The sequence below is a fragment of the Anas acuta genome, chromosome 3, assembly GCF_963932015.1.
Source record: "Anas acuta chromosome 3, bAnaAcu1.1, whole genome shotgun sequence".
In the NCBI taxonomy this organism is placed as follows: Eukaryota; Metazoa; Chordata; class Aves; order Anseriformes; family Anatidae; genus Anas; species Anas acuta.
This window is the reverse complement of record NC_088981.1, coordinates 62251315-62276826: the sequence shown is the minus strand read 5'-3', so window position 1 is coordinate 62276826 and position 25512 is coordinate 62251315. Positions and strand designations below refer to the sequence as shown.

Sequence of the window (25512 nt, the reverse complement as noted above, 5' to 3'; positions counted from 1 at the left end):
TTTCTCCTTTTAGACACAAAAGCCCAAAGAGGCTAACAAAATTAAATCCATGAAGGTAGTAAAGTAATTATGTACGTCTTCACATGACAGTTTAAAGGTTCCTAAACCTTCTAGGATCACAAATAACCCCTGGACTGGGAAGCATATATATATATGTGTGTGTGTGTGTATATATATATATATATGTTTCCCAATACATACATACATACATATATATATAAATAAAATATGTATACATATATATAAAGCTATTTTTATGCCACAAAAGAGTCAAAACCATTAGCACCATCATTTTTAAGAAGAATTGGAGGTTCAGTGAAAGCTCCAACACTTCTGGCAGGAGTCAAAACCTGGAGGTTGGCAACTCAGTCATTCAGTCATGTTGGAGCTTCTTTGAGCAATGTTCACATTCACTCCGTGCACTGTAATTTTCCAGTCTGAAGACTGGAATGAGACTGAATGTATGTGTAGAAGTCCTTTGAGAGCTGTAAGTGCTTTGTGATCTGCAGAACTAAATTATTACAGTCTTGCTGGTAATCACTGTGCTGGAACTTAATCTTTCTTTGTCCTCACCAAACTGATAAACATCTCATAAGAAACAAGACAGAAATTTGACAGATATGCTTACACACTTGCATGTTTATCCTAACAGTTAAATAAGCTAATGTTTTGTTTGCATTAACAAGTCTTTGGGAAGCAGGAAGTTCACTACCAAAAATGCATTTCTCAGAGTAACTCTTCAATAAACTGTATCTAAAAAATAAAAAATAAAAATAAAAAATAAGTATAAAAAAATAAAAAAATAAAAAAAACTCTTTTGATTAAGTGTTATCTAGAAAGCAATAGTCAGGAGAACACTTAGCAGTTTACAAAGCACTTCTGACAAGAAAGCAACATTGTTCGTGTTTGATAATATTTCCAAAGGGATCCAATTTTTCATCATTAGTGATAATGATAAAGTGGTAAGACAGTTAATAGTGTTTTCACCAGATGAAAACATCAGAGGAAAGATAGAGACAGACATATAATCCATTTCATTGTGTATTAATAAGCTAGGAACAAAACAATTGAGGGACAGTTACCTTAAGAGGCACAAAGTATTCTCAAAGGAATTACATGAAGGAAATGCTGAAGAATGATGCACCTCTATGACAAACATTACAGGGATTTCCACCAGCTACCAAACACAGCCTGTTGCAGGCTTAAGAAAAAAAAAAACTGTTAAGAAGAAAAAATAACTGTTTTATTTAATTATAAAGTTAGCCAGCTTTTTACCAGTATATTTTACTAAACAATTTTTAAATCTCTGCTTGAAGAAAATATCTAGTTGCTCCCCCAAAACCAAAGTTATGATTCATATTTTATTTCCAAGAACGCTTAGGAATTAGAAGAACTCACCATATACATGGATTGATACTAGATGAATTTATGAATGAAGTAACCTGTGCTCAAAATCATTCTGGTGCTTCTCAAAGTGGAAGGTCAAAAAGCATGCACAAATATTACCAAACTATGTAAAGAAGATGTCTTAAAAACAGCTGCCCTACAAATTCAATGTAACTCCAAAGTAAACAGCCTCAGATGGACGGCACAGTACTTTAGGTAAGTGATAATGGTTCTGAAATCACTTAAACATTTTTACTGGAAGTTTTAAGTAAAGAAAAGTATAACCTTTTATATCTCTTCCAATGTCAAAATTTAAAGGCCCAGATGCTAATAAACAGTCAACAGATTTGATATTGATTTCTTCATACATCTCTTTCCACCAACAATTCTGACAGTGCCAGCTCAACTCATTGTCTTAAATGGAACCCCTCTTTTTCACATCACCAAAGCTCAGACTTCTCCCTTTTCCCTGACTGTTGTGCCCATATTTTTATCTCAATCTTGGTCCTTAAAGCATTCCTATGGAGAGATTAGCTTCCATTTGGCTGCCATTTCAGGTCAGTACTTTCACTTCCTTACACAAACCTTACTAAAACATTTCTCAGGAGTGAAACTCAGTCATACAGGTATCACAGAATCATAGAACAGCTTGGGTTGAAAGGGACCTTAGAGATCATCCAGTTCCAACCCCACCACTACAGGCACAGATGCCTCTCACCAGAGGCATCTCAAAGCCCGATATAATCTGGTCTTGAACACTTCCAGGAACAGGGCTCAGGGAGAGGCTCCAGGAACAGCTACTCCGGCAACCCTGGATGCCAGGGCCTCTCCACCCTCTGAGTAAAGGATTTCCTCCTGACAACTAATCTAAATCTCCACTCTTTCAATTTAAAACTGTTTTCTCTTTTCCTATCATTATCTGCCCAAGCAAAAAGTTGCTCTCCATCTTTTTATAAATCCTCCTTAAGTACTGAAAAGCTCTGAGGTCTCCCTGGAGCCTTCTGGTGTGAATCAAAATTCTGAAATTTCATTTTTAAATTCTAATTTACTCTTGTAAAAGCTATTTTAATTAAGCCAGTATTAATCCAAAATAATAAGACTGCTTCTGTGATTCATTTTAAAATACTGTTTTGGTGTCATACTACAAATTTTTAGTAGTAGATAGAATCCTGAGTCATGGCCAACAACACCACTGGATGCAGTTCTTTAAAACACAAAGACTAACTCCTAATCTTAAAAGTAAACCAGAACATGACAGAGAGTATGCTGTAATGCTTATAAGCTTTTGTTTAAGAGGCTCAGTTTTTAAATTACAATTTTTAAAAAGTCTACAAAAATATAATAAAATAAATATAAAATATAATTACTGATTTCTAAAAGTTCTCTTTCGAGAACTTGTTCAGTGTCTCCTTCAGCCTACATACTCATCTGGCATCCCCAACACCTATGCATGGCATAGGCTTCCACCAGCCTACAGCCTGCTGCCTGAGCCATCCTTTGCCTATTTTCAGTCCAGTTCCCCCACCAGACTGAAGTGGCCTTAATTCTAGAAGTGGAAGAGGATTCCTCTTCACAGCAGTCCTGGTTTTGCAGACCTTTATCATGTTTCCCCGAACTATGTCTTTTTCTAGGCCAAGGAAACTTACCCTTTTTGAGCATTCCTCTCATGTGTGCCTTCAGTGCCATTCCGCTAGCACTGAACTCTTGCTCATGCTGGGATTTCCACAAGGTTTGCACTGTCTTGCAATTCAATATCCAAGACTTAGAGCAAGCTTTAACATGAGCTGTCTAGCTACTTATCAGTGTTTCTTAAAATATTCAAACACAACACTTCCCATATTAAGTTCTCCTCTATTTAGTCAACAGAATTACACTGTTTGCAAGTTTTATTCAACCAGAATGTCTTTGATTTATTTTTAGTCATTTTCAGTATTCCAAATTTAATTCCTCTGAAAACATCAGTACTTTGGAATGCTTTCCTTTCTTCAAGAACTTCTTTCAGGATTTTCCTGATTCTACTTATCTCTTCAAGGCTTGAGACTGTACAGAATCAAGGAAATCTAGCTTGTAAATAGGAAGCAGGAGTTCACGAGGGTTGGGTTTCTTCTTTTTGGCCTGTAACTCAGTTCTGTGCAGTTCACACAGGCTGTATTGATTGTACTTCTGTACTTTCTAATAGCAATTCACTCATTCCTTCCTTTCAGATGTATCAGCTGACAAAACCATATAAAATTCCCTGCTTTCCCAATCTTTTGCCACACACAGCTTGACAACAGTCTCACATCTCTGCAAGTTTAGAGTAGTGATCTAATAGCCAAAAAGACAACAAATTTTCTTATCTAACAAGAAATCTGTTTCTTACCTTATCTAGCATATGGCCTGAATATACACACCACTAGTTAATATTCAGTCAATCTGCCATCCCGTTATAATTCTGTTATTGTTTCAAAAGCTCTTAAAATTGTAAGGGTAAATAACTTTCCAAGATCTTTGAGATACTTAAACATGTATAAATCCTATATACCATCAATATTTAAATAATAACACATTCATTACTCAAATCAGGATTCACAAGTCAGGAATAAGATGATTTGGCTTTCTAGAGTTTTCCTGCACCTTTTAAATGGTGCAAGCATCATTAACTAGTTTTCCTGAACTGATAAAAACAACATCCACTTGGTAACAATTTCATTATTTCTGGTTTGCTAGCTACACTTCTAACTGTAATCATCACTACTATCAAGCAGGTACCTTAACTAGCCTCTTTTTAAGCTGCAGAGAACCATCACTATATAATGAAGCTTTAAAGATACATGAAGAAATCAAATAATGCATTTTTAACAAGCTTGGGATTTGTGGTTCTGAGTCAAGTTTCCTTATCAATTTCTGGTCAAAGGTTACTAAAATCAAGAGAGAGGCAATATAAAAGGAAAAACAGAAAATCCACGACTCACATTGCAAACTAAACCTTACTGGCTACTGAGCAAGGACTTGACACTACAATAGTAACAGGAATTTGCTGGGGAAGATTAAAAAAAAATAAAATTAAAACCAAGGGAAAACAGTGTTCACGCAGACTAACCAAAACAAAGCAGCCCCATCCTTAATTTAAAACAACAAGAACAAAAATCAAAACAGATGACATAGGTGGCAAGGGAAGAGAAGTGGAAAATGATGGTGACCAAGGCAGAAAAGCAGCAACAGTCCTCAGCAGCTGCGCAATCCTTACTGTGCAAAGCAGGAAAGAGCTTAGGGAAAAGAACAGAAGCATTAGACAAAACAGCACATGCACACAGGAATAAACATTTTAACTAAAATAAACTAATGAGTGACAGTAGTAACCAACATACAATAAAGAAAGACAAATCTCCCAAACAATTATAAAGTTTAAAAGACAAAAATCCTCAATAAGTTTTCCTTTGAAGTAAACCTTGCATAGGTCAAAGGTGGAATATTTCCAACAGAGTGATAAAAAAAGATTCCAGAACTAGCAAGGATCAAAATCAAATCATGTCTTCAGTCCCAAGGGATTCACTAACCAAACCCTTTTCCTTGACAGTTCATCCCCATGTTAAACAAACAGAATAAAAGATGCAGATGCCTTCTAGCAGGAGAGAGAAGACAGAGCGTATCATTGCAGGACTGCAGAAATTTCCAGAGTGCAAAACACAACAACAGAAGAATTACAGGTCCCATGCTTCGAGTAACCCACAGGAATGGTCCTAACATGTAACTGCCATTAGAATTTCATGTCATATACACTGTAGACACTAGAATCTTAAATCAGTGGGGAAAACAAAACAAAACAAAACAAAAAACCAACCAACCAAACAAAAACAAAACAACAAAAAAAAGAAGTCTGCAAAGGGACTAGCTTCTTTCTTAGGCTCCAAGTTCTTGAACAGCAAATTAGCTCAAGGCTAGAGGTGTATTCTGGGGAGGTGTGACCATGGGTTTGTCCTGATGGTGAACTCTTCTACAAACTTCTACTGTTATCCGCTGTCAGGGACAGGATACAAAGCTAACCAAAAATACAGTCTGATCCAGTAAAGCTATTGTAATAAATCATATTGTATTTCAAGATTGAAAAAAAAAAAACAAAATATATCACTTAATAATATAGTAAAAAAGATGTAAATGAATGATAATGAATGATTCCATTAAGAAAAAAAAAGGTATTTTCATAAGTAAGAGGAAACATTCAGTCCATCTAAAAATATATTAAACTGTATCTATACTGTTGAACAGAGCAATATGCAAGACAACTGTGCTCATTTTGAGCAGGAAGCAATAAAACTGCACCAGTACAGAAGAGCATAGAAATGCTTTTAAGGAGATAATTAGCTGAGCTGCAGCATTATATTAGTATTATTACACAGACATCCTGCTAACTTCCAGCTCACTGTATGAGGCTTCCTTGTAATGTGAACTGTGCTGTTCAGCCCCTGCTAATCTCTGAGCTTTTCCCTCAGTTAAAAGTGAAGGCAATCGCAACGCAGGTGACCTGATGACCCAAGTACCTGTGCACAGTTCTGCTCCACAGTCATCTTTAGTAGTGACCTTGCTTGGACAGGCAGAAATCCAGTCTCGCTTCTAGTAAAAAGCCTCTTCCATCTCGTTTTACAAAGTGTTGCGTATTTCCCTTCAGTGCTAGCAAAACTCATGGCCCAACAGGTAGATCAAAGTGACAAAATCATGAGCTGGAGCTCTACAGCAAAGAACTCCTATGAGGCAAATGAAAAAAGACTTCCATGCCGATGAATAACTCAACTCAAAACTAACACACAAAAAAACAACCGTGAAGAGCGATGTTGACTGAGGCCTCAAAGGACCACTTAAAAACACAAAAACACCAACTCTGGTTTTTGTGAGAACAAGCAGGCACACACAGGCAGCATGCATATTTCCCCTCCTGTTTATAAAAACAATTGTACCAGTCATACAGTCACAAATCACGGCAGGCTGCATTAAGAATTTTGCCAGTCCTACTCCAGATTTATTTTTAATTTAAAAATAAACTATGTTATACATGATTTCAATATTCTGCTGGATGACCGAGCAAGGAAAAGAACAAAATTTCAGTACAGTCTATGAAGAGATAATGTGAAAGCTATAACGCAAGTGAAAAATGGCCATGTTGCTAAGATAAGGCCCCAACCACCAATCTCATTGTCAAGCCTGGCCATCTGTCAGCAGAAACCTGATTTACTGCATATAATGCTGCTATACTTGATTACTACTATACAGCTATAAAAGGCTCCTGGTTATTTTAAGCACACCAAAAGCTACTTTCCAGCAACATAAAAGGGTTAATAAAACACCTCCTCAGAAGCCAGGCTTTATGAAACCAGGTTTCAGATCTTTAAATCCAATTCCACATAGTTTCAATGTCACAGATAGATTAAATTGCTTTATAAATAAAAATATGAAAACCAGAGAAACAGAAACTCAAGAAAAATTTTAAATGCTAATAAATAACACTGGCTTCACTTTATAAGTAAGGCTGCTAGCAATTGCACTGATGTTTGTTTTTCATGGAAATTATTTTGATGATGGGCAATCGCAAAGAATTTTAAACAAAGCTTTTCAAGAAATATTCCCACAATACCTCTAGTTCAGAAAATAATGAACAGAGGTCATTTTGCTTCACGTGATAACTGGCCTGGATATCCGACCTGCTTGCAAGAGCACTAATGTCCTAGAGCATCCTTGGACAAGGCCCTGTAAGCCGGGTGCACAGCCATGACATAATGCCTCATGGTGTAAGAGCACTGAGGAAGCGTATCTAACCCAACTCTTCTTCTTTTGCATGTCAGGACAAAAATGCCTGTGTATGAGATTCATCCTTCACATCAAATACCCACCAAGTGAAACAGCTGCAGGTACTTCCTCAGGTTAATCAAACAAACCAAATAACAGCATCTAGTAATAACAAGACGATTTTTCTCTCTAAACAACAGGCCTACGCTGCAGGTGGTTTTGTCCCATAGCAAGCAAACAGGAGACAAACATGTCCCGAGCAGCTGCTCATTAGGTGAGCATCATTCTGCCTGCACAGCAAATGAAGCAAATGTCATGTGGAAAAAACAGTTTACGGTCATGTAATTAGACACAGTAACACAGGCATATCCAAAAGAGGAAGGAAGACAGGTACAAATTACAATAGCACAGGCAATTTATTTCTGGGAGTTTATCATTTTTGATGTTTCTGGACTTTAACCTCACCATTTCTTTTAATGAGGCTTGGTTCCTGTTAATTTTTCCCCATTATACAATAACAGGCAACTTTGAATAATCACTTCTTTAAGAATCTCCCATCCCCAAATAATTATTTATTTAGAATGGAACATGATATTTAAGGACACTAGGAAAGTACTCCAAAAGAAAGACCAGAATGAATGTAAATTGTACAGAGCCTAGCTGTAAGCATTACAAAGAGGTAAAAAATTATTGCAAGCCTACCTGATATTCGTTGGGCCAGAAGGTGCTGACAGCCAACTCTGCTCGAAGCCAGTCTTTTCCAGTGGAGCCAGTGACATTCCAGATGGGATTAGCCAGTGGGCCTTTGTTCACCCTCACCAGGATGTTCAGAGTTCCTGGGTTTGCTCCATTCTTGCTGTACAGAAGGTAACTGAAATCTATACAGTGAGTATCGTTTTCTTTCATTGTTGGAAGCTGGAGCCGAGTCTTTTCTCCAGGGTCATGGTCTGAGGAAATCACTATCATATATGATCCTAAAGAAGAGGGGAGTGGGAAGGGGGAAATAAAAATGAAAAATAAAACAGCAGTAAGGAAAAATATAAATGACAAGAAACTGATTTTCACTGTAAAAAAGGATGGTTTTTTCATATTCTAAAATCTCAAAATTCAAGCAAGAAATCCAGCATGATATAAAATGCTTAGAAATGTCACTGAAGCAGCATCTACAGAGGACAGCATATCTATGAAGACCTCTGTATATGCTTTCAACTACAAACATTTCTTCTTCCTGTTTTAGGATAGGATAATTGGGAATAGGATCACAGATGGACTGAATAAAAATAATGAGAGGTGCAAAGGATCATCATTATTCTGAGGTCACCAAGACCAAAATTCTCTCAACTTGCTTCACAGGTTTCCTGAAAATAAACAGTATGGAATAATAAGTTCCACATTTCTCAGCGCAGCTTTACCAGATCTTCCTCCACCCAGAAATGGAAGCAGACTTGATCTTTAGATCTACTAGCAACTGAACTGGCTCACTTTGGACAGCAAGCTGCATTTTAAATCCTGAAAAGCTGGGTTTGTTGCTACATTTGTCTGTGAGTCCAAGAGGATAACAGAGGTTTCTATTGCTGGAAGAGATCTCATCTCATATGTTTATTTTACCAATAGACAGAATACAGAACAAAGTGAGCCTGCCTAGCTACAAAGGCAGAAAGTGGAAATCCAACGTTTAAAAAGTTGATACAGGACATATTACTGAAATGGCTTGTCCTGATGTTCTGCAGAATGGACAGTAAGTGGATGGCTGCCAGTTTAGTTTCACAGTATCCTAACCCCATAGCATCCTCATTTCTTCAAGAGCAACAACTTCATGCCAGTTTACTATCTTGCAAATGAACCCCACAAAACAATGCACATCAGCCAAAACTTTACAACTAGGTGAGAAAATCCAGCTCGGTATACAACATGAATCCTTGCCCATCTTGCTTAGTGGTTCCAGAAGGTTCGTGTTAACATATTTTGCTTCTACTTTACTTCTTCAAGAGCACTGTTATAAAGAACCCTTCCTCCTGAAGAAGACTCAGATAAAATCCAACAAAAATATAGTTCAAAAATTAGACTAAATTTAAGAAATCATAGATTAGTGAGCACTTGACAAAGGAGTATTCCCATAGGAGTTCTGCGAGTATATACATGTATGAGCATACTATCGATTGTAAGTCTTCTGTTAGCTACAAATTTGTATAAATTACTACATTTATGTACATGAAGTTTTATCTTTTGATTTTTATGGAACAAAGAAATACTGTGTTCTCAGACGACCCAAGCAGTTGTATCTATGAACATGAAAATTGTTGACAATTTTCATCTTCTCAGGAAGAGATGAAAATTTAGGAGCATGGATCAAATAATCTGTGTGAGATGACAATTTACTGCCCTGTAAAGCAATTCTGTGCTAAAAAAAAAATGTAGCAAAAGAGTAGGCAATGCTACAGAATGAAAGCAACTCTGATTAAAGTACAGTGCTGGGATCTTTGAATACTCATCTTCAAGAAGAAAAAGGGGGTGGGGAGGATGTTAAAGAAAACTACTACAATGCAACATAAGCACCTAGTTAGTATTTAGAATTATATGCAGAATCTTTTATAAGATTTATTTATTCTTTAAAAGAGAATTTGGCAGACTATCAGTTCTTCATTGCTACCTCTTCATCATTAATTCTCATTTATAAAGACACAAAAGAATCATATTACACTATGTAGGATTGCTGCTAGAGATCTTTAATGATTATGTTTTAAAATCAATTGCAAATTGCACACAAGCTGTTCCAAAAAGTGTTCTAAACTACATCCAATGGTGTGCAGTGATTATTAGAGTCTCTTGACTCTAGAATAAACTTACTTAGAGAAAGCCTGCTTGTAATCTCTACCTCAGTACATATTGTTTTATAAGCACCAGATTACTCATGAATGATGCAATACAGAATATTATTTTCCAAAATTTGGAATAAATACTATGCATTTGGCAGGGGGAGCTTATGTGTCAGCAATTGTGGGATTTTTTTTCTTTCTAAACAAGTTAGAAAAGTGAAAAGGATCAGTGAAAAATTACAAAGATTACTTTCCGCAGCATTAGTGAAAAATTACAGATTACTTTCTGCAGCATTAGCACAGATTCTCTACAGGCATCTACGTTGCCTCTTAGCCTTTGTTACATTTATCTTGCAAATATTTTTAAGTAATAGACAAAAAGCAAAGTATTTTTTTTCCACACCAAATACTTTTTTTCTACATTTCTAAAGCTAAGCTCAGGAAACAGATAAACCCGCCAACTTTTTTTTTCTGAAGGGAATCTATGGGAGAAAATGAAGGAGCAGAATATAAGAATTAAATTTTGCAGAATTTTTGAAATATTTCTTTCAATTTACCTCAAGATAACGATAAAACTACTGGGAGGAAAATAAGATCACAATAAAATAACAAACGAACAAGAAATATTTCAAGATCTTGTTCCTATACTAAACTCATCTGCTATAACCTTTGGAGGCACCAACATGCATTTTTCAGCATATACACACATTTTAGAACACTCTACTTTTCCAACCTCATTCTTCATCATTTTAAAATACTTAGAAGCAAATTTGCATATATCTATCTACATATGTTAGTCCCACAGCATTTCATGAAATGCTCCAGACTGTATTCATAAACCATTTGTCATGAAGCCAAAGCATCTGTTCGGCATCTTGCAAACTACTTCCCCTTGTCTCCCCTTCTCAAACTTCTTACCAGGCTATCTTCATGAATGTTCTCCTCACTCCCTCCTCAGGCATCTACCTAATCCAAGAAAATCAGAAGACTATGCCAAAGTAAACTACACCTCAAATTTATATTTTTGAAAAACACACAAAATATTTTTTTACACCTTCTCCAAGAAAGACATTTTTATTTGTAAATACTATATACTAAAACAAGATTGAAAGATTTTTCTTCTTATTTATGCAAGTTTGTAGTACCTAAGTTGAAACTTAAAAGCCTTAGACAAAACTTAAGTCCTAGACACTCTGTACACTGTTGGGTTTTGTTAAAAAAAAAAAAAAAAAAAAAAAAGCATTGCCTTCCTTCAACATTTAAAGTAACATTTAATAGTAATATGTATGTAACACAAATTGCTGAGCAATACATTAAAATAAGTGAGTAACGAATAATAGAAATTACAGAAAGACTAATGTTCCAAACAAAAAGATTTAGAATTGTAAGTCCAGCAGAAACAGAGATAGTCTGGTGTTGATGAGAACAAGCCATAAAGCTTTTAAGCTTGAAAGGTATTTGGCTATCAATACACTGCTTTTATAAAGCAATGTCTACTGAAAGGAGGATCATGATACGAATGTATGCCTAGGAAAATGACTCCTCACAGAATTAACACCTATTGCCCCTTCACTTATCAAAGCAAATAATCTTTTAAAAAATATCAATAGACATGAAGTAATAGGATTAAATAGTGCCAGTACCATGAGATTTTCCTTTAAAGTTTAAATAACTAGCTACTGAGCACAAAAGTGTTGATAAACATCAAAATATACACAAGTATTAAAAATAAATAAAAAAAAAATAAAAGATAACATGCAATCAAACACACAAACATCTGTTCTCACATAAAGTTATTGCAGGTAACATACATTTATGCCTACATTTCATTGCTTGTGATTAACTGCATTCAAAAAAAAATAACACAGGAAACAATTTTATAATCCTGTATTATTACAAAAAAAAAAAAGGCTTTCAATTAATAAATTTATTTAATAAAAGAGTGACAAAACAGCCAAGAGGCCAGTTAGCATAGCTAACTAACATCTTGGATGATTATTAGTGGTTATACTGGCAGGGTACAAAAGCAAGAGGTGGGAAGTGAACCTCAGCAAACCACTTAAAGCAAGAGGGAACAATTACCCAGATATTTAATGTTAAAACAGAGAGAAATAATGATAGGACAGGAGATCGCAAGTTATAAAGTAAGACATTATTGGACTTGGCAGAAATGCAAAGTGTAAGCAAGGGAAATGTTCACAAACCCTTAGATTAATTAAACCCTTATTTGAAATTTTTGAGAAGAGTACGGCACAACTGTCAGAGCCAAATATTTAAAAATCTGTTCCACACTGGAGCAGGGGTACAGGGCAAGGAGGAAGGAGCAGCAGAGACCCAGTGGTACAGACTGACAGCAACCTCCATTCCCCATCCAAAGTTTTTACCTTTGTTTCTCACCATCTAAATCAATTTTAAGCCGCAATAAATAAAATTTTGCCCCAAGTTGAGTCTGTTTTTCCTGTGATAGTAATCAGTAAGTGATCTCTCACTCTCTACCTCAATCCACAAGATTGTTCATCTTATTATCTCCCCCTGTCCTGTTAAAAAAACAGGACAGAGTGCCCTGGTCAGTGTCTGGCCAGGGCACCATAATTGCCAAAAAGGTAAATGGTAGCATTTAGATAGTGTTACCTACTTGCTGTTAGACACTGCAGAGAATAGCCTTTTTAGTATATCCCAGTGAAGACAGGCTCTCAGATTTTTACTGTTATATTGGCCTAAGAGTATCTTATTGGAAACACAACACACATCTTTACAAGAAAGCAGTCAATGCAAGTAAGTTGCTTCACTAAAAAACAGAACAGTACCAAAAAAAAAAATCCATACTTTACGGGAATAAAGAAAGATAAGGTGAAAGAGCAAGTTCTTCTTACAGGATAGAAAGGGTAATGTCATCTTTGGATGATGCTGTGAGAAATTAGATGTGAACAGTATCCAAAGTCATCATTTACACCTGGACAAAGAGCCATTGCTGTTAACTGTTCTTTTCACTGCCTATTTTTCACCAAGTGAAAAGACTTTAGTTACTGTGGCAGGAGGACTGTTACAAAATGCATCATAACTCTTAAGCAACATTTTTCTTGAGCTTGACATTTATGTTGCTTCACCCTCCTTTCAGTAATTCCCAAAAGTCTTACCCATCACTGCAAGTTTACAATCTTTACAACACATAAACAACGTTCTCTTTCTCCAACCATACTTTGTTATTTTTTCTATTTATACACATTTTCTATTTCCCCAAATCAAACCCCACTCTCCCATTATTGCTCTTCATAAGTCCATCCCATTTATCTGACAGTTAACAGCTCCTAATGTTATAATTGATGTAACAACAACAAGACCAATACAATTCTCTCCTACACAGAACAGAAACATCAAAGCATGAAACAGCTAAATAACACTGCTCCCTAAACCTTAAGTGAGCTCATGTCAAGAATTCAACTTCAGGATCTGAGCTTCAGGAAGATTTGGATAGCTAGTCAGTGCTTAGATAGTCACAGACTCTCTGAAAGGCAATGACATAGATATGAGATGAGGAGCATCACTTTTTCTTAGCCATATAATTAAATATATCCCTCATAGCTATCTCTCTCTGATTTGTTTACTTTGATAAAGACTGAACTTGGTTTTCTAGCTCAGTAGCAGGGATGGATCATTTCAGAATAAATTCATGCTGTAACTAACTACTTGGGAAAAGCCTTAGTTTTATCCCCTATTGAAAACCAAGCTTTCTTATTATCTAGCAGTTAATTGCAGGTAAGAAATCATGCTAAGACCATAAAGAAATAAATAAAATCCTTAAATAAAACACTTCTGCTTTAATGTACCAATGTGGCAGATCAAATTATTTTCTCTCACTTCCTTGCTCCCTGAAAAATGGGCTTCTATTTGAAGTGTGAAACTTGCAATTTTCAGCAGTCTGGTCTTCGACTCCTGTAAATCCTCTTCCCTTCAAACGTGTACTAACCATCAAACAATCTCCACTTAAAGGGTACACAGTAGTAACTTGCTTGCCTTCTGTTGTGCTCCTTCAATTTTTGTGACATTATTATGTCTCCTTGGCATGGTTTAACCTAGTAGGCAGCTACACTCCACACAGCCATTTGTTTACTCCTCTCCCTTACACCCCCTCGAGTGGGATGGGGGAGAGAAGTGGAAAAAAGGTAAAACTCTTGGGTTAAGATGAAGACAGTTTAATAGGACAGAGACAGAATAGATAGTTAGGACAAATAATAATAGTTAGTACAAATAATAAATAATAAAGACAGCACAAATAATAATAGCAAAAAATATACAAGGCAAGTGATGCACTGTGCAATTGCTCACCACCCATGGACCAATGTCCACATTGCTGCACAAGCAGCTCCCTACCTCTGCCCCAGCCAACCCCCAGTTTTACTGTTCCACACAGCGACACATGGTGTGGGACATCCCTTTGGGCAGCCTGGGCCAGCTGTCCTGGCCATGTCCCCTCCCAGCTCCTGGGGCACCCCCAGCCTCCTCTCTGGCCAGGCAGCACCAGGAGCAGCAGAGGCCTCAGCTCTGTGGGAGCACTGCTCTGCAACAACTGAAGCATCCCTCTGGTATCAGCACTGTGCACTTCCTAAATTCAAAACCCAGCACCACAGCAGCCACCAGGAAGAAAACTAACTCTATCCCAGCAGAAACTAGGACATACTTTCAGGTGAACATAACAGTTAGGAAGTTCTGAATTTTATACGCAGCTAGATTTATGGATGTAAAAGTGGATTCAGTTCTACAACTTGCTAATGGAGAAAAGAATTACATACTTTCCACTGTAGCTGGGTGTAACACAAAGACACTTAAATAGAGTCACAGAACAAGGTCAGGTAAAAAAGAAATCTGCCCCATAAAGTCAAAAGAAGGGGTTGTCTTTACTTCATGTCACCATCAATGGCATGAAGTGAAAAGTCAATGTGCAATGTGCATTATCCTACAGCTCAGGACTATGTGACCTTTTTATTTCATTTTGTAATACCTACTACTTAACATTCCTAACATTATGGTTCCCAATCAGGTATCAGGCAGCCTTTCTGAGTGAAACTAGGCAACAAAGTGATACCGAAATACAGAAATGGGTTTGCAAATTGAAGTAGACTGCAAACAGGAGAAGTTCAGAAACTTCTATATAAGTTTACAGAAAACATACATTCCCTTGCATTAGTGTTTATCTTTGTTTAGTTCTTCAAAATATTATCCTTGTGATCATTTAACAAAGGGCTGTGTATTTCTGTAATTTGCAAAGTGAGAAAAAGTAATAGCTAATTGTAAAACCTCAAAAGCTATTAACTTTTTCTCCTTGCAGGAAGAACTTCCTTTTCAAAAGGCAAAAACAAAGCCAGTAAATAAACTGAACATACTCCATCTGCTTGTTTTTGTGTTTTGTTTTTTTTTTTTTCGTTTGTTTGTTTTTCTTTTTTTGACAACACACCTCAGTTACAGCCTCATTGTCCTCTTTCACCTTCCATTATCCAATGTATAGTGAATATCTGACACCCAAAGAGACAAACCAATATGAAAAAAATAATGATGGCAAAAAAGATATATTGATTAAATTCTTCAGTTTTAATGTCCTACCCCATATGTTCAGTTTCACACCTTAAGGAGTGTATCTAGAGATAAATATAAAGGCAGTGTAATCCCACTTAAAACACATTACTGGATGCACATGCAAAATACCCTATATCATTATGTCCTAACTTGCCTGTCAGTCAACTGTTTTCATTAAAAAGCTTACACCAATATTATTATTGTTGACATAACACAAGAGGTCTCCAACATGTCTTCAGATCGTTCTGGGTTAGAGGTATCTGAGTACTGCAGAGACATATTGGAACATTATCTATACTCTTCACTTGCTAGCAGTATTATTCCCTATACAAGTCTCAAATTCTTGAAGACTTGTCTCAATTTCTTTACAGATTGTCAAAAATGAAAGGGGAAAAAAACTCAGGATCGACAGTTTTAACTTCACTGCATAGCTCACTGCCAATACACCACAGCTCAAATGCAAATCAAAGCAAGACTCAGAATTTACTGCAAAGACTGAAAAAACAAACAAGGAAAAAAAAAAAAAAAAAAAAAAAAAACAGGAAGACATTTAATTTTGCTGGGAAATGCAGCAAATTTCTTTTCTTCTACTTTCCAAAGAGAATGGGAATTGTTAAAATACCATGCTGAAACAGATCATTAACGTACACCCTGTAAATAAAGGCTGAGTAAAGACAGAAACTCAGCCTAATGGACACTAACTGCTCATTGCTTTTGTGCAGGCACAGCAATTTCACCGAAGAAGAACAGGTGTCCTGCCCTCCACTCTGTACTTGATCATGCCAAAAGCACAGCTGTAGAGCAAGGTCAAAGAACTGGGATTCCCCCAGTTTTCATTCCGCAGAGGCAAAACAACCAAAGGGATGGTTTGACATGGCCACACAAAGTGAGACTGACCGAGGCAAGGCAAATCAGAGCAGCATCATGTTAGCCACAAAATTAGCATTGTGGGCGCCGTAACACTGTAAGGGTTGACTTGTGGCATGATACTACTATCATTCATGACTTGCCCATTCCATAACAAGAAAAAAACTGAAAATTTTCACCAATCAAAAGGAAACAAAACAATTAAAACAAAAATAAACACACACACACACAAAACAAAACAAACAAACAAAACTTCAAAGGTAGGCCAGTACTCCCCAACATCTCTTCTGAGCAAAGTTTCTGAAGAAGTTTTAACAAAGTCATTCCTCAAACTTTAAGCAGCTACAGAAGTTCTGTTCCTCTATCAACATTTTACATATGAATATACATTAAATATGTACCCTTTTGAAGTGTCTGAATTCCTAGTTTTCTCATACATAAAACCAACTGCCTGTGAATTTGTTTATAGCCATGCAGAGAGAGAAAACACAGTATCAGTTTTTAAGGTATGGTAACTTCAGACTTCTCACTCTGTTTTTTATTGTGATGGATCTTTAGCAAATACACAGGTTCTAAGTACTCCAAAAAGTGAGATGAAAAAAATGTCAGCAACTCAGATTTGATGGAAGCTTGCAGCGTCTGCACAAAAGAACATTTATGTTAAGATGTGCTCCTTTGAACGGCCTCTTCCAACAAAGCATTCATGAAAAGACACTTGATACAGTGCATCAGGCAAACTTATGAAAGATTAGTGCTACTGAGCAGTAAGTAAAGGCAAATGGAAGTTTTGTATTTATTTGGGAACCAAGCAAGGCACTCTGTCATCATGAATTTCTAACATCAGCGACCATGAATGGATGGGCTAATATGAAAGTAAGAGCAGTTTCTGCACAGTATGGTGACTGTACGATGCTTCTCAGTCATCCAGTGGCTGTGCTGCCGGTGCAAGAAGCAGCATACACTGCTCCAGCTAAATGTCCAGGATAAAATACATTTTCTAAGTGTGAACATCAAGAAACTCCCAACTCTAGAGTAACATCAACTCAGTATAAAGTTCTCCGACTGGGATATCATATAAATGGGTACCGTCCATGCCTGCATAGCCTAATATCAAGAAGAAAAATGGTCCAACATGTGGCTGCTCCCACAGAAGCATCTGGCAATGCTAAATTAAAGCATTCTGCAATGCCTGAGGAAAATTCAGTCCTACAAAGATGCACTAAAGACTACAGACAATTGCAACAACCTCCCTGTATGAAATAGAGGTGCAGAAAAAAAGTTGAAATTCAATTTTTCTTTGGCATTGCTACCAGTAACAATGCTATTAATTGGTTGGATAAAATCAGCAATAATGCACAGACGTCTCCCTATGCACTAGTTTTGTCCCACATGCTCATTGTGGTGGAGTTTCCAGGATGAAAGACCAGTGCTGCATCCACCTACAGGTGCACACGCTACAATGACACTGTATCATCACCACTGCTGAACACAAAAGCTAAGCACCCAAACAGTTCCTCAAGCCAGGAGGCATTTAGATTTTCAAATGCTGATTAAAGAGCCTCAGTTCTCTTTACTGAGAAAGTCATAAGCAGATATCAAATTAACCACTTCCTCTGCTGGGTATTACTTACTTGAAAAGAAATTAAAGAGAAACTTGAAAGCATTAAAAGTATCCTAAAGCAGACAGTGCTATAGACAATATGAGTACTGTAGATTTGTTTAGGTCTTTGGTGTACCAAGCACTTGCTGTGGCACAGAGAAACACATTCATGCAGAATTCATGCAAGTCCACCAAGGTGGCCCAAAAGTCCCCTGCTGCTGAACCACAGCACACAAATAGGAGACCCCTCTCCTATTCCAACAGACCCTTCCACGAGCAAAACCACATAAATCCAGCAGAAGACTACCCAGGTCTCCCATCCCACCCTGGAGGGGGGATGGAGATGATGAAGATCCTTTTGTTTATTTGAAATGAAATGAAGCAGTTCCTGGGACAGCTCAACAAGCACCATAACTGATTCAAGACAAAACAGGAAGCTGAAGCTACAATGCTTCCAGGTAAGTAAAAAATTCAGATAAGGGTTTTCCAGAAAAAGAAAAAAAAAAAAAAAAGAGAAAAAAAAAAAAAAAGAAAAAAAAAGTTAAAAGTAACTTCTTTCAACTAGTCAGAAAGTTTTTAAGGAAAGCAAGCTCACCAAATAACTTTAGGATTATTTTCTCTTAATCACCAACTAAAAAATAAGAATCCAGCAAATTCTTTAGCTATTTTTTCCCTTCTAGTACTAAGTGGCATTTAGATATTAACTGAATAGGAAAACATAATTTTTGAAGCAGCATTCATATTCAGAGTATCTTTAATTATTCTTCCAAAAGAAAGAGCATTTAAATTGCACTGAGAAGATACTTATTCCTACAAGCATAAGGCATGGAAATTGAAAATAGAAATTAAACTGGTCATTCCCTGGCTGATAAGCATATGACAGCAGAAAATAAGAATTAACAATCTGTTGAGAATACAACTCCCAAGGATCACCCAAAATCTCAAAGAGTTAAATAAAGGCTCACAAGCCTTAATCATTACCATATGCAACAGAAGATTACAAATGCTATTACAGACCTTTCAGAAGAAGAAATTATATGCCCTGTATTGCTTGAACTTATTTAAAGAGTTTCAATAGACTTATTTATTTATTTATTTTAAACTGGAGTAATAGTCATTCCATTATTTTGGACCACTTCTTGGCACCAAATAGTAATTTTTCCTCCTACAAAAACAATTTTCCTCGAAAGTTGCTTTATACAACAGCTACCTGGAGAATCATCTTTTACATTTTTTTCCTTTTACAGGTTCCCAAGAAACTGTTAAACGTGATAGGCCCTGCTTTCCTGGAACTGGCTGAATATCTGCCCACTGATGGGAAGCAGTGAATGAATCCCTTGTTCTGCCTTGCCTTGCTGTGCGCACTGCTTTCACTCTACCTATTAAATGGTCTTTGCTGAGCCCACAAGTCATCTCACTTTTACCTTTCCCATTCCCCCCTACATCTCACTGAGCAAGCAGCTGGATATTGCTGAGCTGAGCTGCCTGGTGGGGTTAAACCACAACACAGGTGTAGGACCTGTAGTTAAAGAGCTACATAACCATTTGATTAAATATAGCCCTTTGATTAAATGCAAGATATGAATTAACAACCAACTACTGATAGAAGTTACTGCTGATAAAACTGTGAAAAACAATACAGAGCAATATTAAAATGTTGGAAAAAATATTCATCTACATATTCAGAAGAAAGATCTCATAGAAAGTTCTGTTACTGGTTCTTCAAAATATCACTCATGCTCCCCTCTGAAGTACCTCCCTTACTTTGTAGTGATTCATGCTCCAGGTGAAAATAATGAGAAGTCATGTCTTTATCAATACAATTGCAGCACTATTTAGTGAAATTAAGTAGTTAAGAAAAAAAAATAAAAACCTTAAACCCTGAAATTTATTGTTTCCAAGGAAGACTCTTCAACCTGTCTTCACACCAGCACCTGCATACAGCTGCATACTAAACATACTAAAACCTTATATAATTTAACAAGTATGGCATGTTATTACTGAATGCCCAGTAACTCTCTGAATTTTACACAGACAGACAGAAAGGATGCTTGAGCAGATACTTGAGCTGGGGGTCAGACCAGATGACCTCCAGAGGTCCCTTCGAACCTCAGCTATTCTATGATTCTGTGTACAGGCTACAAAGTCTACAAAAATCTCCTGCAATTTCTTTCGCTTTTCCAGACACTGACTACAATGTTCATCTTCCAAGTGCAACGAGCCTTATAACACATCTCCATTATAACCAGAATAAATAACCTAAAGAGAACAGTCAAAATCCACATATCCTACATATCAAAAAAATGCATTGAGCAATACTACCCAAGAATATGAGAGTACATAATCACCACACTAATTCCACAGGAAAAACAAACAAACAAACAAACAAAAAAAAACAAAAAAAAACGTATCTGCTATGCACTAGAATGAATTCATAGAAGGAAGAAAAAGAATAAAAAGAAGAAAACACCTCCCAAAACACAGTTGAAACATTTGCCTTTATACATATGGAAGGCCTATAAAATTCATTAAAAACTTAGGTTCAAAAATTGGAATTCCTAGCTCTCATAGATGCTGAAGCTCACAAGGTTTATGGCGTGTGACAACTCTCCTTATGCTTCACCTCTTGCTAACAGATCTCTGTTCCACAGACAGCAACCACTCTTCTCTCCTGAATACTTAAACTGATTACCATTAATACATGACTTCTAGAGTAATGTTTATAACCTGTACTTAGTCTGATTTTGCTGCATCTCCATCAGACATGATGGAGGCTAGCATGCCCAAGAGATCATCATATTTTCCATCTGAATCAGTTGTTTAAAATAAAGGAAAATAAATAAGGAAGCTCAACCTATAAGCCCTTGCTTCTCAAATAATATTAACAGCTCAATTGGTTTTACACTCTAGTACACACCATCTTTCTTCTACAGGGGAATACTTTTGAGATGGATGGAAACAACCCTATCTATTATAAAAATCACTCAAGCTAACATACCAGCATTTTTGATACTGTTTTGAAATAAATAATTGGGCTCTGTGTTCAACAAAGGGAAGAACAGCAAGGAAAAAGAGTGTGTATAAACTAATACTGCTGTTTTAGAGAAAGCTTGAAGTTCACAGCTATTAACAGGGTTTTGTGGGGTTTTGTTGTTGTTTGTGGAATTTTGTTTTGTTCTCAGAAAGCAATTCATTTTATAGAGATGCACATCCTTCTTCTTGACACTTTAACTTCCAAGTGATTAAAATTTAAAGTTAGTTATTTCTTACCAAGTAGCTAGTCTATGCATTCTAACATTATTTAAATCCTCCTGTATTTTGAATACTGAAATTCTCAATGCCAACAAAATATACTTATACATGCTTGTAAAGCATTCTTTCACCTCACCTACCAGCTAACACTTGAAAAACACTACCAGTTAACACTAAAATAACCTATCTAAATATGTACCATATGAGAGATAAGAACCTAGTCTCAGTTTCAGACAGTTTGTGAACTTTTAACGAAAATATTCATTAGTCAAACACTACAAGTAACACTTAGAGGAACAGGAATTTAACCCATGTTCCAAATGTAATTTCAGGCAAATTTCTTTTGTGATTGAGTTATTTCACATTCTGGTTTTCTCTAACAGAGTACATATACCAGAGTACCAAGTCATCCATGGAGCGATTTCATTTTCTTTTCTTCTCTTACACTGCAATTAAGCTGTTAAATGAAGTTTTTGCAGTTGTACTTCCTAAGGGAATGGATAATTTATACCGAACTAAGAGGACATAGCAATGAGAAGAGTATAATCTTAAACTTTTCCTTCAAAACCAGAATTTGCTGACACCATAAAGCAACTCCAAAGTTAACTACTATGAAACTTGGCATTGCCTTAAAATGTTCTGAATGTTTAAATAAAAGAGTCAAGTGTCAAGAAGCATCTCAGAAAATAAAGACAGAATAATCATATTGTCTTTTAATACTTATACTAACATTAAAAAAAAAAAAAGCACATCCATTTTTATGACATGAATATCATGCTGTTACTCAATTATAGTTGTTTCTAAATAGAAAGAGTAAAATAACACAGTTCTTTCCTCTTTTCCTATAGGTTCTCATAAGACTCATCAAGAGCTAGCCAGGGTCTTCCCAATACATAATGGAATTCACAGCAATTGGAGAAAGAAAAAGGAATTTAGATTCCTTCCAACAAAAACAGATAAAACAAGTAGGCCATCAAGTCTGTGAACTGTTAGCTGACAGTTTTGTTTTGTTTTTCTTGCATACAAAAGACACTCTTTTCAGGGCTTTTATATACATAGAGACATTTAGGGGGAGGGTGGGGGGAAAGGAACTGTGACAGTAGATAGCAGAACACTTACTGATCAGGGAAGAGACAGCTATTAAGCACTCCATTCCAGAATTTAATTAACATTTTAGCTAATCTCCAACCTGAATCTCTCTTATTGCTATTGAAGATTATTACTTCTTAACCTATCACCAGTTGACATGAAGATTCAGTTACCATCTTCTTCTCTGCAGCAACCTTTTATTTTTCAAAAATTTTATTTCCTTTTTCTCTTGTATAGGAAAAGCAATCCTAATTTCTTCAGGCTTTCCATAGAGAATATGCTGTCATTTCTCTTTCATTTCTGCAGCTCTCCTCTGAGGCTTACCCAACTGGGAAATCTGCTTGCGTGCTCCAAATGGAATACAAGTACCCAGTCTTCTATTCACACTAACAAAGACTATTTTACACACTTTCATATACAATATCCTATAGAAACTTATCACAATGGTTGCCACAATAGCATCACAACACTGACTCACACTTAAAACAGTAACGCAGAGCCACAAAACACATCTGTGCAGCTCTACTGCTTCATCTTGCATTCATGCTGCTGATTATTCCACCCAACCTTAGTTGCAAAGCTACTGAGATTCACTGAATCATTTCTTTTTCATTTTTTTTCCACTTCCTCTTGATCAGTTCCCCAAACTGTCATAATCACTTTGAATACCAGATTGTCCTAAAATAGTCTTGCAGGCTCAGAAATCTGGATATCCACAGCAAGTGCAAAGGACACTTGATAATCCGTTATTCATGACACCGATGGAAACATTAAGAATGACTGGACACTATTGAGTTTTCCCAGTGGATTTTCACCTACTGTAAAGCAGTTGCAGTTTCAACAAGACTTTTCTGCCCTAAACCAGAACAAGTTTCGCAGATGAAGACATGTAGTATCTACTGCTTCAACTCTCTTCATATATTTACAGAAATATATTTGTACTTCATTAAACATTACAGAATTTCCTTTCCTCCGTACTCTCCACCATGTCTACCTTTGCTCACTACTGCCTATAACATACTGTCACGTGGAAGGGTGGCTGAGGAGCTTCAGACCATAGCCTCTGCTGGGCTGCAGATACTTTGTTTCAGTACCTACCCCTTGGTGTCCAGGTCCACGCTAGCAGCAGCAGGCCCTCAAGACACTAACAGGTGACTTTCTGCAGATTGGCCAGGCCACCTCCCTGCCCTTCAGGCCCAGTATCACCCCACAGCAGCTTCCCTGCTCCCTTCCTTGCTCCTTCAGTTCATAACAGTAGGTGTGAAAAAGGGGTTGCATTTTAGCAGCTTGTACAGCATGATGCCGAGACTACCATTTTGGGAGCAGAAGACATGCTGAAAGCCTGGGATACTGTAAGGCATAAACAGAAGTGCAGCACCCTCCCACCAGCCTGAGAATGGGCCCAAAACGGGGCTTGGTTTTGGCAGGGAGGAGCCAGGTGGTTCTCTGAGGCCTCAGCCCAGGGACCAGGGATCAGAGGCCAAGGGCCAGCAGTGAGGTAGCAACACACCAGGACACAAGCTCTCTTCAATGCATCTTGTTGAACCACAGCCATACAAGTAAGGAAACTCATGGCTCTGGAAAATGTTTGCTCCCGTTAAAACAAAGTATAAATGAGTTAATAACAGAAATGACTTACAAATATTCTCATGACTTAATTTATGTAAGAATCAGCTGTTTGGGTTTGGGATAAGGCGTTTTTTGGAAAGTGGCTAGTAACTGGCTGCAGATGGAGAGGAGGTGAGGTGGAAAAGGATTCCATTGAATATAAATAAAAAAAGCCATTTGGAGTCTATAAATCTGCAATCTCGATTTTCCCCCATTCCCTTTCTCCAATATTTTCATTGTTACATGATACATAAATAAATGAGAAAAAAAAAAAAAAAAAGCCCAGGGACCCAGAGGAACAACTAGGCTATAGACCCTGGCTTGTTATAACTGCTTTATCTGAACAAAGGGCAAAAGAAAAAAAAGAAGAAAAAAACTTATTTTTAGCTTCTGAAGGTATTTAATTTTAGAAGCCTACACGGCTAATAATAATAATAAAAAAAATCGTTTCATTCAATGTCAAGTACTAATTACTGTGTTAGTTGTAAATCTACTAAGAAACTTATCAGACTAAAATAGAGAGATGTAAGGTATTTTGAAAGCAAGTACTTCTTTTTCTTTAATATAATCAAGCATTTTTATAATGTGCAACATAGGCAAGAGGCAAGATTTGCAGCAGGTCTTATGGCTCAGTCATTTAGCAAAACAGGAATTAAGGCAGCGCAGGTGGTTATGGAAGTATTCAATGATGTTTAATTTTAATGAACCAATTTGAACAATATGCGATAAAATCAGCATATAAAATGATGCGTATTGCTAGAATTATCAAGAGAAATGCCTCTCTCCTGCAAGGCTCAATAGTTTTACACAAAAGGCACCTTCAGAGATTGTGGGTGTAGAAGAACATAAGATGCTGAAGCCAAAAGAAGCAAATAAAAGCATGTATCAAACACACATAATATCTACACATAGTCTGCAGGCATCTGGCATTAGATATCTATAACAATTCCTCCAAACTCTGACCTTAATTTTGTACTTCTCTTTTACCAAAATTATTTAGTTCTGTGTCTGATCACAACTAATCAATTGTCATAATTTATTTTTGTAATTTACATAGAGAATATATTATTTTTTGACAAATTAGCATTTGCATGGGAATGTTAATTTTTTTTTGTATTACATGGTATCCAATGAATCCATAGTTTCCATAACAAAAGAATGATAAAGTTACCTAAACCATGCTACTTTTAAGTTCAAAACCACAGACAGGCATAGCTTTTAGGGAGGAAAACTAGAAATAGACCATAATTTTTAATATCTGCCACAATTTCTGCTTTAATTCAAAGGTCAGCAAGCACATTTGCTTCTCCAAGTGATCAGTGCCTTACTGTCCTTATAAGGTACAATTATTTGGAAAGCTATTTATCATCTCTACCAATTAAAAAAATTGTTCCTGTCTTCAGAGGATTGAAGGTTACAAAGTTTCACCTCCAGTCAAAGCCTTAAAAATTTGATTATTTACTCCAGACTGTGGGGCACTGCATCAGTATGATAAAAGGACTCTGTCCTGATAAATCATAACACTACTGAAAGTGCCATGCTGCCAGAAATATGAGAGGCTCG

General features: G+C 36.6%; 1 protein-coding gene across 12 annotated transcripts in view; it reads right to left on the bottom strand.

Annotated features, from left to right (window-relative positions):
- Positions 1-25512, bottom strand: part of PTPRK (protein tyrosine phosphatase receptor type K) — a 418597-nt gene that overhangs the window by 273980 nt on the left and 119105 nt on the right. For all 12 annotated transcript variants that reach the window (XM_068677477.1, XM_068677480.1, XM_068677479.1 and 9 more), the window contains exon 3: positions 7849-8120. In XM_068677477.1, the coding sequence (XP_068533578.1) occupies positions 7849-8120 (272 nt within the window). The remainder of the gene's footprint in view (positions 1-7848; positions 8121-25512) is intronic.